This window comes from Podarcis liolepis (genome assembly GCF_965112155.1).
Source record: "Podarcis liolepis genome assembly, chromosome: 8".
Taxonomy (NCBI): domain Eukaryota; kingdom Metazoa; phylum Chordata; class Lepidosauria; order Squamata; family Lacertidae; genus Podarcis; species Podarcis liolepis.
The window spans coordinates 68,950,466-68,969,120 of NC_139560.1; the positions used below are offsets into that span (position 1 = coordinate 68,950,466).

The 18,655-nt window shown below is 45.2% G+C and overlaps 1 protein-coding gene across 1 annotated transcript in view; it reads right to left on the minus strand.

Annotated features, from left to right (window-relative positions):
• Window positions 1-18,655, minus strand: part of CDH6 (cadherin 6) — a 166,355-nt gene that overhangs the window by 9,370 nt on the left and 138,330 nt on the right. Inside the window, exons 8-9 of the mRNA XM_083519280.1 lie at window positions 6,356-6,492; window positions 291-412 (exon numbers count right to left, since the gene is read on the minus strand). Coding sequence (XP_083375406.1) covers window positions 291-412; window positions 6,356-6,492 — 259 coding nt within the window. The remainder of the gene's footprint in view (window positions 1-290; window positions 413-6,355; window positions 6,493-18,655) is intronic.

The window sequence follows — 18,655 nt, forward strand, 5'->3', positions numbered from 1 at the left end:
AGAGAAGCATTAAACAGAGCAAATTAAGGGAAAATATGGGGCCGGCAAACTGAAGTTCAAGAAGGAGCCACGCTGAACTCTGTGATATGCAGTGCCGCATCACATCAGCTCCTAAGGGAATGCCAGTCGCAAGCCGATGCAAGATAGTCATGGTCTCATTTCACTTAGCATCACTGTCAGTTCCTTTGCAATGCATAGTGCCAGCTCACAGGCACAGTGCTGTTGCCACTATAACACAGACCACGTTTATAAATCTCATATTTATTCGTTACGAAGTGCAAACCGCACACCTGCTCGGCCTTTGCGTTTTCGCAGACGAAGGTTTCGTAAAACATGGCAAACTCCGGGGCGTTGTCATTCACGTCCAGGACTTTAATAAACACTGGGATGCGGCTGCTTTCCTTTGGGTTGTCTGTAGTGACACAAAGAGAAAGCCGGTGAAAACATTTTAGTAATGAGTTTGACTCCCGCCCCCCCCCCCCACTGCCTTGTTTGGAACAATACATTCACAAGGCTAATGCAAGCAATGAGTGACATATTTTTAGTTACAGATAGGTAGCCGTGTTGGTCTGCCATAGTCAAAATAAAAAAAAAAATTCCTTCCAGTAGCACCTTAAAGACCAACTAAGTTAGTTCTTGGTATGAGCTTTCGTGTGCATGCACTTATCTGAAGAAGTGTGCATGCACACGAAAGCTCATACCAAGAACTAACTTAGTTGGTCTTTAAGGTGCTACTGGAAGGAATTTTTTTATTTTGACATATTTTTGCGTGCACAATTTATCTGTGAGAGTTAAGGGGAATTTGCAGGTACAATCAGAATACATCTCTAACTGCCTCCTAAACCAAAGGTAGGAATTCTATGCTCATTTTTATCTCCTCCGATCCTCTCCCGCTTTCATATCCATCCGACTTTATAAAATTCCGCCAAGCAGACCACCAGAAACCCCTACGGAGGTCTTTACATTTGAAATTTGATCTGCCACTCTTGTGTGGCTGACCATCAAATATTACTGCATGGAAAAAGCCCTTCAGCTGTGAATTGTCTTGGGAGATGTTTAGTAGGGCCAGTTCTGGGGTGATGTCTAAAATCCAACTATTCTGGACAACAGCCATACGGGAAATATGTAAAATAACTAAGCAAGTATCGGTGACAGCATTATTGAATCGTTTGGGCCACAGCCTTACAAGACGGTTGTGCAAGGTTGTGCATAAGTGGATTATTCTAGCTTCCGCCTTCCTTTACAGAAAGGATGGGGCATTCAGCATTGAATTCCCTCTTTGAACCTCAGAGTTCTTTCTCTCTGCCCTGGGAGAGGGTAATCTGATGCTTCCTAAGCCCCCCCCCCCAATGGCTTCCCAGGGACAACGGAATTGCAGGATAAACATGTCAAGTGAAGGTTTTTCTTTGCATAGCCTTAACGGCTGCGAATCTGAAAGCTGCAACATTTTAAAACATAGAGTTGAAGTCAATAGGAGAAACTTGCTTAGAAATGCAAAATCAATATTCTCTCCCACAAGCAAGCAATCTGTTCTCGGGCGATAACTATCAGGAACACCACTTTCCAATATGCTTACGCAAACTTTAAGCTTCGCTGCTCTTTATCTCTTCCTCATCCCTCCCGAGTTCTTTTTCTTCAATGAATAAATTGCTTAACTTTGTTCTCTTCAGTCTAACCGAATTGTCACCCGGTTCTTTCTTTTTCTTGTGGAAGGAGTGGGGAGTGTTACTATGTGGAGCAGGCAGCTCCCTTCCTCTCGCTGCATTATGCAAACACACACATTTCTTAGTTATTCATGTAGCATCTATCAAACCAAAGACTGAAATCCTAAATTTCTCTTGATCTTGGCTTTTGAAGTGCTTTCTGTGGTGCACTTGCTGTTTCACCTTTCATAGCTTTCAGGTGTGGAAAATTCATCATTCAAAACAACTTCAGAACTCTCATCTGCAAGGCAGCTGCATACTGAACAACTTGAATCCCACTTCTGCGTCCGTCACTGATTTCCTTGGGCTCGTGAGCACAACCTGTCTCTAGGCACTGCAGTCATCTGAAAGGGATTGCCACACGTTGTCACATTTGCAGACATCTTTGTAGCACAGAGCTGGTCTGCCAATGGGCCTGGTGCCTGAAGCCAGCTCCCGCCATCTTCCATTCTGTAGACATGAACAAGCCAGTGTAGACGTCGCTGAGACAGGACGTCTGGGAATGTGGGCTTAGGAGAGGACATCTTTGTTCAGAACTCTGTCCTGCCATGTGGTGCCCAAAATCTTCCTGGTGGAAGGCATTGAGGCATTTGCAAATTGCCCATGACTCACTTAACCTTCATATTTTAAATCACTAGAGGAAGTATGGGGCCTCATCATCTAATGGTGGAGCTCCACATTCTATATTTTATTGGCCTAGCAGGTTATGATCATATTCCTGTGGCACCTGTAACATCCACAGATGTCTTGTTTGGACAAGGGGCATCCAACATCTGCAAAAACTCCAGCTGTCTCCGAAGGATGTAGTCCTCAGCATACTTGTTCTTAGCTATTATACCACACTGGCTGGCTGTGTAATCGGTCATAAACATAGGTGCTCTTTACATGTCACCCCAGCACCATGAGAAAGATCCATGCCATATGTTGGGTCCATGAGGAGAAAAGAAGTTCCAGCTCATAGGAAGCACCATGGTATGACAATTTCAGAGAACAATGACATCATTAACATCTTTTGGACCATCTTACAAATTAGCAGTACATAGCTGAAGATTAGGAACTTACTATCCTGGAGGAAGCATTGATAAAAATAAAAAAGAGATGTCTGACTGACCTCCTCTTTGCCATTTTAAGAAACTACTAAAAACTCGCTTGCTCTCTCTCTTCCTTTCCTTACTTGTCGGCTAATTATAGTCTGTGTTTTACTCATTGTTTGTTTCACTTAGCTAATGCACAGTTTTTCTCCTCCCCTTAAGTCCTCTGCCCCTTTGTTTCACATTCTTTAGCATCTAAAAAATGTCAAACAAAATCATGAGTTGGAAGGCAAGGACCTGCTAGTTTCACTGTTTGCATAGTGCCTGCTGGTGCCTTTATCGATGATAAATGATGATCACGCTGAGACGTGGGGCAATTTTCTTCTCATTGCATGGAAGCGCATGACAACGGTGTGCACTTGTGGCTTCAGAAACAGAGAATACTCTGTTGGGTGAAAGTTGCACTCAGTGCAGGGCAAGCATATGCACAACTGGACAGAAAGCAGTAAAATGCCCCAAACTTAGCAATTGTTCTTGGTCAGGGGTTGGGAACTTCAGGCCTGAAGGGTGAAGGCGACCCTCCATATCTCCCCATGTGGCCCTCTGAACTTTCTCCAAGCCACACCCCTCACTGGGCCTGCTTTATGCCGGGGGAGTTTTTCCTCTGGTTGGAATGTGCCCTTGACCTCAGATAATACCTCTTGCTTGTCTGGTGTTTGTGTGTGTTTGTGTGTGGAAACAAGCCTGCTACACAATGAGAAATTTACATTCCTTGATCTCCCCATTTTTACTCTGGCCCTGCTCACTGCTAGCAGGTGGCCCTCAAAACATTGCCCAGAAGGAAATGTGACCTTCAGCGTGACAAGGGTTCTTCACCCCTGTTTTCTGCGCAGTCAGCATGGTGGTCTTAAGAGATGAAAAAGAGGCATTGTGGCTGCTAGAAAACAAGAAAAAGCTACTTGAAGAAGAAGAAGAGAAGAAGAGTTTGGATTTGATATCCCTCTTTATCACTACCCGAAGGAGTCTCAAAGCGGCTAACATTCTCCTTTCCCTTCCTCCCCCACAACAAACACTCTGTGAGGTGAGTGGGGCTGAGAGACTTCAGAGAAGTGTGACTAGCCCAAGGTCACCCAGCAGCTGCATGTGGAGGAGCGGAGACGCGAACCCGGTTCACCAGATTACAAGTCTACTGCTCTTAACCACTACACCACACTTGCTTGTCGACATGTTATTTAAGATTCCATAAAATGTTTTTGAGTAGAGATTGTGGGGAGAGGAGCAAAGCATTCTTCCTTCCCTTCCCTTCTGAGAGGCTAACCAAAGATCATTCACCTGAGGCTCGCTAGCTCAGACCTTGCCCTACTGCTCTCTAAACTACTTGAGCGGTGTTTTCAGAGAGAGTTCAGTGACCCATTTTACAGCTACACATAATGCATGAGAAAAAGGAGGGATCAAGCAGATCCATGTGTATGCAGCAATTTTACAAGAGCCAAGGGAAAAAATAATAATAATCACAGAATGTGGTATTGGATGCACGAATTGGCTTCCTAAGAATCTCAGTTTGCTTTCTTTCTTTCTTTTTTAAAAAGAGCAAGTTTTCAGAATAGACTTTCAAGCCTACCTTAAATTAGCAACACCCGCTTAAATGTCAAAAACTAGAGAAATTTGAATAATTTATTCCAAGTGCAGAATTCAGCGTTTCTCTTGGCACATAATTGAGAGGGCCTGGGAGCATTTTTTATTTTTTTTAATTCCCCCCTTCCCCAAGTATGGGATATACATAGCTCTGTTCCTCCTGCTGAGCTGCAAAGAAGAGCCTTGAGATTTCCTGTAGAATCTAGCTATCTAATGCCATGGAAGGCATTAAATAATTGTTATTCTGCTGTGCTTCAAAGTCAAATGCAACAAAACAGATTCTTCTCAGTGTTGACTGAATTACATTTGCACATGTAGGTGCTCCTAGGCTCTCTCTTTGCTAGATAGCGATCACTTCTATATCCCTTTAAATGTGATGGTTAAAGAATTCTGGTCATTGTAGTCCAGTGAGAATCATTGGTAAGCGATAGGGTAGCCAAATGCAGAAGAACACAGAGCTCCTGAACCTTCCAACTGTTGTGCAGAAGAAGAAGACGAAGAAGAAGAAGAAGAAGAAGAAGAAGAAGAAGAAGAAGAAGAAGGAGGAGGAGGAGGAGGAGGAGGAGGAGGAGGAGAAGAAGAAGAAGAAGAAGAAGAGGAGGAGGAGGAGGAGGAGTTTGGATTTGATATCCCACTTTATCACTACCCTAAGGAGTCTCAAAGCGGCTCACAATCTCCTTTCCCTTCCTCCCCCACAACAAACACTCTGTGAGGTGAGTGGGGCTGAGAGACTTCAGAGAAGTGTGACTGGCCCAAGGTCACCCAGCAGCTGCATATGGAGGAGCAGGGAATCGAACCCGGTTCACCAGATTACAAGTCCACCGCTCCGAACCACTACACTACAGAGGCAATTTTGAGAGATTATTTATCTTCTGCTCACCATTAAAGGTGTATGAGCCTGTCCTCTTTTTTTTATCTGGCCACCCAAGTTAGCTGTCCGCCATTTCCCCCCTTCCTCTCAGAACTGCAGTTACCATGGTTTCCTAGAAGAAGTTTTGATGTCTCCCATTAACGGGACATCTAGTTACCTGAATGTGACCTAAAATATTGGAGATGATTAAAAAAGTGTTCGGTGGCAGGTTTACACAGAAAACAGGGCTTAAACAAGGCTGCCTAATTTGCACAGGCTCCCTGCATGAATATTGAGCTCAACGGAGTGATCTTCTGTGCTAGCTCTACTTGGAATAGACCCATTGGCATTAATAGAGATGATTCATTAATTAGTTGTGTGCAACCTACAGTTACTTGATTATCTAGACTCGCCTAATTGTGAAGTGTTCCCCTTCCCCCCAACCCAGAGTCCCCGTTCAGACCAAACAAGAAACGGAGAAGGGTTGCAAACGCGGTTGATGTTTCTGAAGTTGACAAATTGGCCTTTGGTTTGAATGCAATCTAAACGCCTTCTGCTAGTCCTCTAAGCCTGCCTACTTGGAAGCAAGTCCCATCTACAATAGCTTTCATGTAAGTGGATTTAGGAGTGATGTACTGGGCTCCGGGCTTCTAATTAAATCTGGCCCTAATGAAATTAATAGGGGAACGCAGAAAGAAGTAAGTGACTTGAAATGATGGCCTTTTAAGTATCTTGGTCAATGCTACAGGGCTGAATTTGGTTGGGACATAAAGAACAGCATATTTTCCTCTCCTTCCTCAATATTATGTACCCCTTTCTGTGAGGAGGGGGTACAATCTATGCAGCTGTTCACAAGCAGCAATTGCCATCCTAATTAACCAATGGCCAGGAGGATTTCTTTAGTCTATTTGATCTGAAATGAGGGGCATGCTAATTTCCTTTCCATTCAGGCACAAAGTTGCCTCTTCATAAGCTGTAGCCTTGGGAAAGAAAGAGGGGAAAATACAGAAGCTTTTTTAAAGTTTACTTCCATGAATAACAGCAAAACAACCAAAGCATGGAGATTGACTTCCTTTCAGCCATTCGCAGCTGGAAGGCTGCATTCGTTATGGCAATGGTGTTTATGCAGAACTTACTGATCTCGGAAGCTACTACTGTAATGTTATGCCACAATAATGTTTCCCGGTCAAGAAGTTTGGAAGTAAATATTGAACCGTTTCCAGAATCAATGTTGAATATTCTGTCCATGTCAGTATGCCGATCTACAGAATACCTGAAAATAGAAACAAAGTCATTTAGAGATCGCTCCAAAAATGCTTTTAAATAATTTTATGGTGCACTCTACAGCTATATTGCAAACAACAACAACAAACCCCACCAAACCAATTTTGTTGTACTGATATTGTGAACTGCAAGAAGATCAAACCTATCCATTCTTAAGGAAATCAGCCCTGAGTGCTCATTGGAAGGACAGATCCTGAAGCTGAGGCTCCAATACTTTGGCCACCTCATGAGAAGAGAAGACTCCCTGGAAAAGACCCTGATGTTGGAAAAGATGGAGGGCACAAGGAGAAGGGGACAACAGAGGACGAGATGGTTGGACAGTGGTCTCGAAGCTACCAGCATGAGTTTGACCAAACTGCGGGAGGCAGTGGAAGACAGGAGTGCCTGGCGTGCTCTGGTCCATGGGGTCACGAAGAGTCGGACACGACTAAACGACTAAACAACAACAACAACTTCTTGATACCTTCTGTGATTTGGGCAGGATTTATCTAAGGTTCCCAGTCGGTAGAAACCCTGCTTCAGCAGATGGAACATTTGTAATTCCTCACCATATATTTGCCAAAATCCTATTTTATTCACAACACCCATTGAGACACAACCCAAACACATTAGGCCAATTCATAATTTCCATGTTAAGTGCTACAACTGGCATTCTGGAGTTCTTTACTTGAGCATGGATTTTTAAAAAAATATTTGGCTATCTCTCTCTTTGTCTCCTTGGTACAGACATCAAGATTCAACAGGTGAACAACTTGCATTCTTCAAAAAACAAATGCAACCTGTGAAGCTTCTTGTGCAGAAAATAAAATTTTCAAAGCGTGATATGGTAGGAAACCTGTCTCAAGATCATTTCCTCCCAGCTCAGGGTTTCTGTAGTATAATATAATTTTGTGAAAATTTCCTGCTAATGATCATGTTGAAAGCTAATGTGGCATGAACATAGCGATGCTCTGGCTTATTCAGCCTGCAACTCTCTTGCACATTTATTTCCAGGTAAGCGTAACATTATTTGCAACCTAAGTAACTTCACCCAAGGCATCACAAGGCCTTACTCCTGAGTAGTCATGTCTATGATTGCACTGCCTGTCACAAGAAAACTGAACTAAAAGGTGTTTCATTGCACTTTTCTGCCTCAATAATGGTTGCGTGCATTAGTGAAAATTTAGTGAGCTCTGTAGCCTTCTCTATAAACCGTAAACCTCCGGGTATAGGGCGGTATATAAATTCAATAAACAAAATAATAATAAAATAACTGTAGGGCACAGATTTACTCATGCAAGGGAAGGAACAGGCTGTTGTTTTCCTGCACTTCCCAGTTGAACAGGATGACCAATCACTGCTTCTTAATAATTCAATACCAAATGTACCCAAGAGCAGAACTTGCTGAAAATCACCGACCCACCTAAAATGGAAATGTCAGCAATGCAATTCTTTAAAAGTTTTTTTTTTTTTTGGCAGGATTTATAATATTTTGGCCAGGCTGGCAATAAACTGCAAGATATAGGAGGGCAACAGATGAAATGGATCAGTCAGCAAGGGCTATAGAATGACCGCTCACCAGTATTGTCGGCGGGCGGCTTTTGTGACCTGGCGCAGGCTCCCTGGCCTGGGAAGCCGAGCCATAGCTGTTGGCCTTTGCTCTGTCTCCTGGGCTGGCCAGCGAGGTTGCAGGGCTCCTGCCTGGCCCCGGTTCAAATTAGCAAATTGGCGGGGGGCAGGTGGAGCAAGGGCCAGGTAAGGAGGCTCCTGCTGACGTTGGCCATTCAGTCAGCTCAAAGTGTCATGGAGAGAGGCTCATTGTTGGACGGTTCAGGGGGTAACCAACTGGGAGCTGGGAAGTGGTACCCGGAAGCCTTTTGTTTTACCAAGCAGCTCCTGGGCTTATCTTCTTGTCCCGTAGTGTGGTAAACGCATCCCTCACGCGGCAGTGTTAAGTAGGGCCCCGTAAGAGGGGTTTGTAAGGGGAGTCACTGACCATGAGCACTTGGTGGATGGTAAAACTCCCCTCCACAACAGGAAAAGGGGGGCAGCTGCATAAACACACATTTTGTAGTGTCCCCACGATTTCTGTCTAACCCTGCTTAGCCGCAGACCCTAACTGGGGGACTGTGAGGGATACACACCCAATGCCTAAGCCAAGGCATTCCTACATCAGAAATTAATAAAGTTGTGGCCTGCTTTAATCCTATACCTATGCTGTCTTGTGTCTTAATTATCTGGGGCCTGGCTCTCAATGAGGAGGATCTGTGCCTGGATACGCAAAGCTTTCCTCCTGCCCATGCCATCCGAAAAAGCTTCTCATGCATCACAGTAACACTGCACAGGCAAAAGGGGAGGAATACTAATGCTAGACACCTGAGTGCAAGGAGATGGCTTGTCTTTCCATGGCAGTAGTAGGGGCATACACACTCCAATCCACAAGTGTATGATCTGGGACCAACTGGGCAGCTCTTTTTCTTTGCAGGAGTGCCACGCAGCCTATGCCCGGTTGAAGTGGTTCTTCCTCCAAATGCTCTCCGATAAGTGTTCACTGTAGTGTCTGTTAGAATTCCTGCTTCGTGATTGCAGTCATGGGATTGTTGTCTACCACATGACGGTATATGTTTTGACTCCACAGAGTGGGAAGTGACAGAGACAGGATGTTTGTGTTACTGTGTTCTGTGAAGTGGGACTGTTGTCCTTTGTTCATTCTCTTTGCTGTCTGATGCTAGAGAGAGAGAGGGAGCCATGTTGCAGTGCTCCGTGTGTGTTTATATGTAAATAAAGTAGATTAGCCAAAATGCTGAGTTGCTGAGGTCTGTCACGTAAGCTGCGAAGACTCTGCGGATCCCTAAGTGTTCCGATGTCTGTTGGCATCAGTCGCTGTGATGTTCGGGCTGAAGAAAGCTTTTGAAACTCCCGAACGATCGACCAGGAGGGAGGGAACATGCCATTTGGGGATGTGTCTCTGCCAGGGTCCTACTTAAGTGTAGGACAAGCTCCTGACAGTGTCTACTTAGGCAAGGGATTGCGAGTTGCCCTCCCATATCGCTTTACCTGTTTCAACCAAGCTATGGTTGCTGTAATGCCTAGGAAAGCAGCAGGGGAGACTGGCTGAGGTTGCCAAGTGGGAGAGTTGGAATTCAGCCAACTGTTTCCCTGCTCCCAAGGATTGGTGAGGGAGAGTGTGCTGGTCCCATGGGTTACCCCAGAGGTGAGATCCAAGTCCGGTCCATGGTCAAAGGTGCAATGTGGAGGCAGTCCATAGTAGCTGAAGCTGGGTGCAGAGCAGGGTGTCAGGTGAAGTCAGGAACAGGTAAGCAAGCAGGGAGCCAGGGCAGGTCAGGAGCTCAGGCAGGAACTAGCAACCAACTATGTTGCTCCCGCAACTTGGGACTGGGGCTGGCTGGCTTTTATCTGCCCCGAGGCATAGGCCGACCCCGATCCTCTGGTGACTCACCTCTCCTGGCCTGGAGGCGAGCACTCCTCCTGCGGGAACTTAGTTCCCTCCGCCTCTCTGCCCTGAGCCTCTGCAGTTCAGGAGAGGCTGGAGGGATAACGGACCCAGAGGCAACCTCAGCTTCCTCTGATGGGGCTGAGAGTGGAGCACCTGCAGGCAATGGGTCCTCCATCACCTCAGGAGCCAGAGCAGACTCAGCACAGGATCCAGCACAGGTGAGGACCCTTCAGGCTCATGCCCCAGCCCTGGCTCAGCTGGTTCTGGAGGCGGGGAATCCTGTGAGGGGTTCCCTCAGGTTCAGCATCCGAGTCCGAATCCCAGGCCATCACAGAGAGAGAGAGAGGGTTGGATGGGGAATAAGATGGGACCTGAAGTTGGCTACATGGAGGAGCTCCTTCAATGCAAGGGTTTTTAAGTGGTGTTGTATGTAGTCACTGTGAATTTAGCATCCGCTCTCAACGTAACAAAATCACAGGGCCATGGCGTTAGGTTACCGTTTCTAATTCCATCTGTTGAAAGGTCAGCAGTCAAGCCTTCCTGATGAACGGATTAAAGTGAATTAAAGATCATGAGACTTTCTGCTGCTGCTGCTGCTTCTTTTCAAGTGAAAGGAAAGAACATCTCCCTGATACCTTTTAAAAGTCTGGGGCTGGAAGAGTTTGCGTGTCTGTCGACTTCAAAGGCTGCATGCCAGCAGAAATTCTCCTGGAATTATATGAGTTGCAGAAACCAGGACCTCAAGCTGGGGCAACAATTAATATCTCAGACATATACTGAAAGTTGGCAGTAGTGCCACAGTTTGGATTTGCCAAGTTATTTAACAAGCTTTAAGCAAGCATCTTTCACATATTCAGCGAACTGGGGATTAGCGATGTAAGTTTTTCAAACGGAAGCCTAATATCCAGAAATCCGAACATCACAGATTTAGCACAGTGTATGTGACATAGTTCTCGGAAGCAATGGAGAAAACCTGTTTATGTTCGATTCTTAATTTGCAGCCTGATGCTAACCATTTGTTTTAGCTGCAGCCGCCCTTAGGAAGCACGGCTATGCAATTGATCATGTTAGGCTGTAAGTGGAGAGAAGAGAATGCCCTAGCGAAGCCCTAGCAAGGGGAAAGGGATGCCCAGGAGAAAAGAGGTTCTTTGGGCAGTTTACACCCAATGGGTGGGAAGTGGTGCATGTACTTTCATCTCAAGTCAGACAGGAGGGAGCTAAGCCTCTGTTCTTCCAGCTTCTTGGCAAAAGATGAATAATGGACGGAGCCTTAGTTTGCACCATGCTACATGGTTAAGTTCAACTTCCTAGTAGCAGCCACTATCACAGAGCTGATCATCACCGTAGGGCTGTGTGGTATACCCCTGGTGATCAAACAGCTGGTTCATCTCTAGAAGAACAAGGGATTCATAGCTGTCTCTCCTGCCAACATGCCACTACCAAGATGGGTCTACCTGTAGGACTACAGCGGCTGCTGGATTACCACTCCCATCATCCTTGACCAACTGCAGTGTTGGCTAGGGCTGATGGGGGTTGGAGTCCAATGGCATTGGAGGCTCATGGGTTTCTCAGCCCTGCTCTAGAAGAAATGGGAGGCGGGGAGGCTAATGCTGGGCTGTCAATCCTCTAGGGCTGCAGTAGGGGCTCGAGCTCAGTCACTCATTCGAACTCTGCAGAGAACCTACCGAACTACAAGTTTCAACCTGTTTGCCCTGGCGTTTCTGTTCGTGTTTGTATTGTATTGTGAATGTATTTCACAAAGGATAAATGGTATTGGGGAAAGGAGGTGGCAGAAGGCAGTGGCTTGGTTATTGTGTTGGTTTGATCTTTGGCTGTGAATGTGAGAGGGTGGGGGCTTCATGAAGATGCTTTCTGGAGGATGCTGTGAGGACAGGCAAGCTAAGGATTAGTAACTTATGCACTGCTACAAAGGAGTTTTGAAAAAAAGAATTAAACCCTCTCTTGGGCTCAAGGGAGAAACAATCATTAATGTCTACGTAAATAATACCGGTTGTTCAACTGTTGCCAACCTAACAAGTAAAGATTTATCTTCAACTATTTGTGCAAGAAGCATTTTTTTTAATCACAAATGGCTAACCGTTTCCCTCCTCCCACGACATAGATCTGCACCTGAATATTACGAGGATGCATGGTTTCCCAGAAATTGCTACATGCACAGGCAGGGGTGGCTCATCCCATTTTGCCACCTGAGGAATATGCCCCGCCCCCTAATTCCGCCATTGCCACTTGTATTCCCCTACCTTGGGGAGGGGGGACACAAGGGACAACACTACACTCGGGAACGCCCTGGCTATTGCCAATTCAGTGAATGCCAGCATGCTCCTCAGAGTGTTGCCACTTGTCTTCTCCACTCCAAGGGCAGGGAAAAGGAGCAGCAACACCACCGCCTCCATTTTGCTGTCGAGAGGAGGCATTCTGGCAGTGGCAGAAGCGGTGGGGCAGGCAGGGTGCCGCCTCTTGCGCTTCCGCCACCTGAAGTGGATGCTTCACACTGTCTCATGGATGGGCCGGCTCTGCATACAGAATCATCTGCAAGCAGAACACTAATGCGACACAGTACTAATAGGTAACACCGTGGTTTGGCAAAACACTAGTTCTAAATTATTTTTCTCATTCAGAAAGAATACAAGGCAAGGTTGTAGTAGTTAAAAGTATATCCTAATTACATTGTTAACCCTGACCTAGAAGAATGCTTTTAATAGGCTACCCTTCTCATTGCTTTCATTCCATTTAAATAATCCCAGGTCTCTTTTGATCAAGGGCTGCTAATTATGTTGAATTGGTGGTGACTTTGACTTGCGGATCATAGCCTATTAAAAATTAAGTCGACAACATCAAACTCATTTTTTACATTTCTTTAATGAAATTACTGGTGCGTGTATGTCAGATTTCGGGGCTTTATTCCCTTCAAACTTGGGGAAATTGATAAGCTAGAATGTTAACAAATATGAAGATGCTGTCACTAAGTCCTTAATACGTATACATAAGGAAATGCAGGGGTGTCATACGGCAAGGTCGTGCAATGTTCACATCAGTTACGTTCCAGGAACATTGCTTAGAGATTATGGTGCTAACCAGCCTGCAATTTCCAGGATTGCCGTTTAATTTTTTTTGTTACATCAGCTATTTTCCAGTCCCAAGGTACATACACATGCTGTTTCGTACACAGTATGCACTGCAAAATTTTGAGGTTTGCAACAGCAAACTCAAGTACTGAATTATGACAGCTATGTAGCAAGAACATGGCTCCTGGTATCAAGAGGGAGATATCTGCAGACTCGGAGAATCTGAGGTTTGCAGAAGCAGAACAAACCATTAGGCCAGGAGTTGTATGTGGACCTCCCACCCCATTCCACCACAAATGGTCCAATGATTGGGCACAGAATGCAGCATATTGGATCAGGAAAACATGAGGCGGAGAGGCAGGGAAAACAGAATATCATATCCTGAAAGAAGGCATAGCTGATTGGCATACTGAGCAGGAATACCCGACACTGCAATATTTTCTTGCCGGTACCTCTTGTGATTCTGATTGAATGACAACGTAGCATCCTTTAAACGTGCAGAGTTCATGGGCTGAACTGCTCTCAAAGACATAAAATTAAGGTGCATAGGGCCTTCAAAAACCATATTGTCAGAAAAGCATTATATAATGTTTGGATAAGATATAAAGACCTGCTGGAAAACAAAACCCCTAGATGGTTGTCACCCTTGGAGTCTAAGGCATTGAAAAAGCTCAATATGGAGGCCGAATGGCCAAAGTATTGGGAAATCTTGGAACAAGATGGAGATAAATTGAAGTTACAGAGTCATGAGAAATTGAAACCCAAAGTACGAGATTGGCTCCATTATTATCAAATAATGGAGGTGTACAAACAAGATAGGAAAATTGGCTTCCAGGTGGAGAAATCAAAATTAGAAACTGAACTGTTAGAACCCAGTACTAAGAATTTGTCAAGAATGTATAATTTGCTGCTGAAATGGAATACACAAGACGAAATAGTTAAATCAGCTATGATTAAGTGGGCACAGGACATTGGTCATAACATTATGTTTGCTGACTGGGAATGGTTGTGGAACACCGGGATAAAATTTACGGCATGCAATGCCTTAAAGGAAAATATCATGAAAATGATCTATAGGTGGTACACGACCCCAGTCAAGCTAGCAAAGATTTACCATTTGCCTGATAATAAGTGTTGGAAATGTAAAGAAACTGAAGGTACTTTCTACCACCTTTGGTGGACGTGCCCAAAGATTAAGGCTTTCTGGGAGATGATATATAATGAAATGAAAAAAGTACTTAAATGTACCTTCCCTAAGAAACCAGAGGCCTTTCTCTTGGGCATTGTCAGCCAATTGGTGTTAAAGAAAGATAGAACTTTCTTTATGTATGCTACGACAGCAGCAAGAATACTTATCGCAAAGTATTGGAAGACACAAGATCTACCCACCTTGGAAGAATGGCAGATGAAAGTGATGGACTACATGACACTGGCTGAGATGACTGGCAGAATCCGTGATCAGGGGAAAGAGACGGCGGAAGAGGATTGGAAGAAATTTAAAATCTATCTTAAGAACTATTATAAAATTGATGAATGCTAAAATGTCGAGGTGTTGAGAAAGAAAAGGGGGTTACAGCGACATAAGATTAAGTTGAAGAAAGGACTAAGAGGACATATATTTGATAAAATTATTTAGAAGCTGCTGAAATAATTTTGGAAATTGGGATGCAGAAAGGGGAGGTATGGGGGAGTCCGAGAAGTGAGGGATATGAAAAAAGGTTACGAAATTATACATGTTTGTATGTCTTTTTATTTGTTTGTATTGTTTAAAAAAAATGTTGTAAAACCAATAAAAAAATTATATATATAAAAAAAATGAACTGCTCTCAAAGACAAAAGTACTACCTTAGATTAGATGACGTGTTAACAGGCTACCCGAGCTGGATCAACTGTTTTGTTATATACGCTGCAGTATTTTGAATTTGCCGGACAGGGGTCCTTGTTGTCCTGGAATTCTCTCAGAGCCACACTCAGCCCATCCACTCTCTTTGCCAAATCCCTTTTTGATTCCTCGCAGCGGCAGACAAGGCGACGGTCCCTTTCTGTGTAGCCTGACAGATAAGGATGGTTGCAAACCAACCGGATGAAAACAGTATGGTCTGTTCTGATGCTTTATTGACGTGCAGAGATCAACAAGCAAAGTTTTCTGCAGGTAAACACAACCCCCTGCTACTGTATGCACATCAAGTGGCTGTTAAGTGAAACAGTTGCAGCATTTGGTTGAAGTGTTGGCATATCCAAGTTTGTTCAGGCGTAGGCAGGGATGATTGTGACTAATCTCAGCTCCTTTGCAATGCCTGGTTGACATGGGAGATGGCAGATCTTCTGTATGGCAAACGTTGGAGGGAGGGAGGATGGTGTGGAGACAGCGGTTGCAGGTATGTGCCAGCGCCTCTTGGGCCACAGTCTCCATGAGGTCTTAGTGGGACTAGAGCCTCGTTGGAGTCAAGACTGAAAACTGTCAGCTCTAATATTGTGATAGTTGTACATCTGAATGCATTTATTCATCTGGAATGTCACTCAGCATCCAGGCAGGCGAGGGGAATCAGTGACTAAAATGTTACTCTATTGACAAATGTAAGTGTCACTCAATCTGCTAGTGCCAAAGGCAGACTTTTTACAAAATCTGCTCCTCGGAGATCTTCCCCTAATTGCTTTCTTCAATGCAGCGTCCCTGTATTTAATGCAACTGCAAGCCAAGAAAATTTGTGGGCCACTGAGGAATGCATGTGTGAATTTCCTCTCACACACATGCTAAGCATCTTCATAATGACATTATGAAGCATTCTTTAATGGGAGATCAAAGGGCTTTCAAGCTGACAGTGCTCTGTGCTAAGGTTTTTCTTTTTAAAGCTACAGTCAAGTGGAAAAAATTGAGGGTTTTCAATGTAACATCAAGTGTCTGAAGGTTTTATTTCTAACTGTCAGGGGAACCTGACAAGTAAGTGACAAGTAGAACATATAACGGTCTAATTGCATCCTCCCCCAAGCTGCGAGGGAAAGTTAGAGTTAGCATTTACACTCATGATGGTGTGTGTGGGGGAAATCACTGTCAAGACGAGGCAGCCCTAATCTAGGCTTGCGGATCTTGGAAGATGCTAGGAGAGGGGGCACAAGAAAAGCCTTTCAGGATCACATAGGCAAGCAGTTTGGGTGGTAGCACGGTTCTGCTCACTTTCTCTCTACTCCTGCACAGCATTTAGGTTCCAGGGGCATGTCCAGAGAGGCTACCTTTGACGCTTTCTGTTGCTGCGCATCTCCAACCAAGCACACGCTCCCTGGCCTCATTTTGAAAGTTCCCCATTGCCTGCCTCTCTCCTGTATCTTTCTTCTATCAGCTCCCACCCATGACTGAGTAGAAAGATGGAGGGAGAGGTGTTGGAGAGCACCTTCACAAGGCGAGAAAGCAACCTGAGTGTACATACCACGGATGCAGGAAGAACAGCTCAGAGGCAACAAAGGAACAAAGGAGTATGGACACAACAAAAACGGAGTGAGGTTTCTAGCCACACCAAGACAGAACAGGGCTTGGTGCTGAAGGAATGACCACTGGGTGTGGAGCATACTTCCACCTGCAGACAAGCCACAGCTGTCTGAACATCATGCCCTCTATCTAACCTTTGGCTTTCTCAGTGGTCTGCCGTGCCCTGTCTGTGACCTTTGTCTCCTTCGTCATACATTGTTCAAGGGGAAAGTGACGCGGTGGAAACAGGTGCCAAAATAACTTTGTACCACCCCACGATCACGTGATTGGAAGATGTAAAGGGCACAGTCCAAAATGCATCTGACTGGTTTTGCATATTGTGCTAATAAAAAGAGCCTCAGCAGAGCTAGCTGGCAGCTTGCTTATGCACAGCTCACCTGCATTACCAACTCCTCCCTCATGCCCTTCACTTCAGGTGCCCAGATGATGTCTTGGACTACAGCTCCCATCAGCCTCAGGAAACATGGTGCTTGTGGGAGCTCTAGCCCCAATCATCTGCAGGGCAACAGGTTGAGGAGCCCTGGTGTAGGGCATACCTAAGCGAATGGATGAGTGGGGAAAGCAGGCACTTGCCAGGAACACATTTGTGTTTGCCAAAGCCTGATCTGGCCTTCCAGTCTGTTCTCACCTGTCGTCACTGCTGATGTAGGCTGTGAGATCAGTATACAGTGGTACCTCGAGGTACAGGTGCTTCAGGTTACAGACGCTTCAGGTTACAGTCTCCGCTAACCCAAAAATAGTACCTCGGGTTAAGAACTTTGCTTCAGGATGGGAACAGAAATTGTGTTCTGGCCGCGCGGCGACAGCAGGAGGCCCCATTAGCTAAAGTGGTGCTTCAGGTTAAGAACAGTTTCAGGTTAAGAACGGACCTCTGGAACGAATTAAGTTCTTAACCAGAGGTACCACTGCAGTTTGGTTCACAGTGTGATGGGACCTCCCTCCGCCCCCCCCACACCCAAAAAATAGTACCTGTGTGCATAACTGGGACCTGAGCAGATGAGCTGAGGCCTGGTACTTGGCGTAGCACCTTTGACGTTTGGGGTGGGAAGGGGAGTTGAGATTGTCTCGAGGGGAACAATCCATCCTGTGTCTGCACTAGAGGGATTATTGGTGAAGCGAAGGTAATATAGGATGTGGTTTTAGAGAACGCTTTCATGGTGGTGTTGGGGAACTTCCAATATGCTGAGGCTGCCTCAAATGGGCTGGCTTGGGAGTTCATGCCCTCCAGGACAATCATTGGACCATCTCAGTGTAAAAAAGGTAAAGGACCCCTGGACTGTTAAGTGCAATGAAAGGCGACCATGGAGTGTGGTGTTCATCTCACTTTACTGAGGGAGTTGGCATTTGCCCACAGATAGCTTTCCGGGTCGTGTGACCAGCATGACTAAACTGCTTCTGGTGCAATGGGACAGCGTGATGGAAGCCAGAGCACACAGAAATGCCATTTACCTTCCCACTGCAGTGGTACCTATTTATCTACTTGCACTGATGTGCTTTCAAAATGCTTGGTTGGCAGAAGCTGGGATAGAACAATGGGAGCTTGCCCTGTCGTGCAGATTCGAACCGCCAACCTTATGTTCAGCAAGTCCAAGAGGCTCAGTGGTTTAGACCACAGCGCCACCCGCTCCCTTCTCAGTGGCCCAACACATTTGGCCGGACATACCCTCAAGTGGTTTTTCCCCACAAAGCAGGTAGGGGGCCCCTGAGACCTTCCAGTAAAAGGTTGGTAATAGATAGAATAATAATAATGATAATGATATATATTCCAAAGGTATCTACTTTGTTGGCTCCCTGTATTGTACCTGCTTTGATGGCTTCCTGTCTTTCTGCACCAGACCGAGAGTACAGGAAATTGTACCTCTGGAAGTGTGCCATTGTGTTCAACAGCATTTTGTTCAACACTTAACCTTCTGCTTCAACTCCATTTACTTCAACAGAACATAAGCATTGCCAAGCTCTCCCTGGCTGCCACTCCTCACTCACTTCTTGCTTTCCGTCGTTCGATTTTTAAACAAATAACACCTCGCTAAGAGTTGCCAATGAACGCTCCAAAAAGCTGCTTTTGTATTTACGTTCTAACAAAAATAATGGAAACATCTCCTTAATGGTTGCCATGATATTTATATCCTGAAAGCAAACTGTCCGC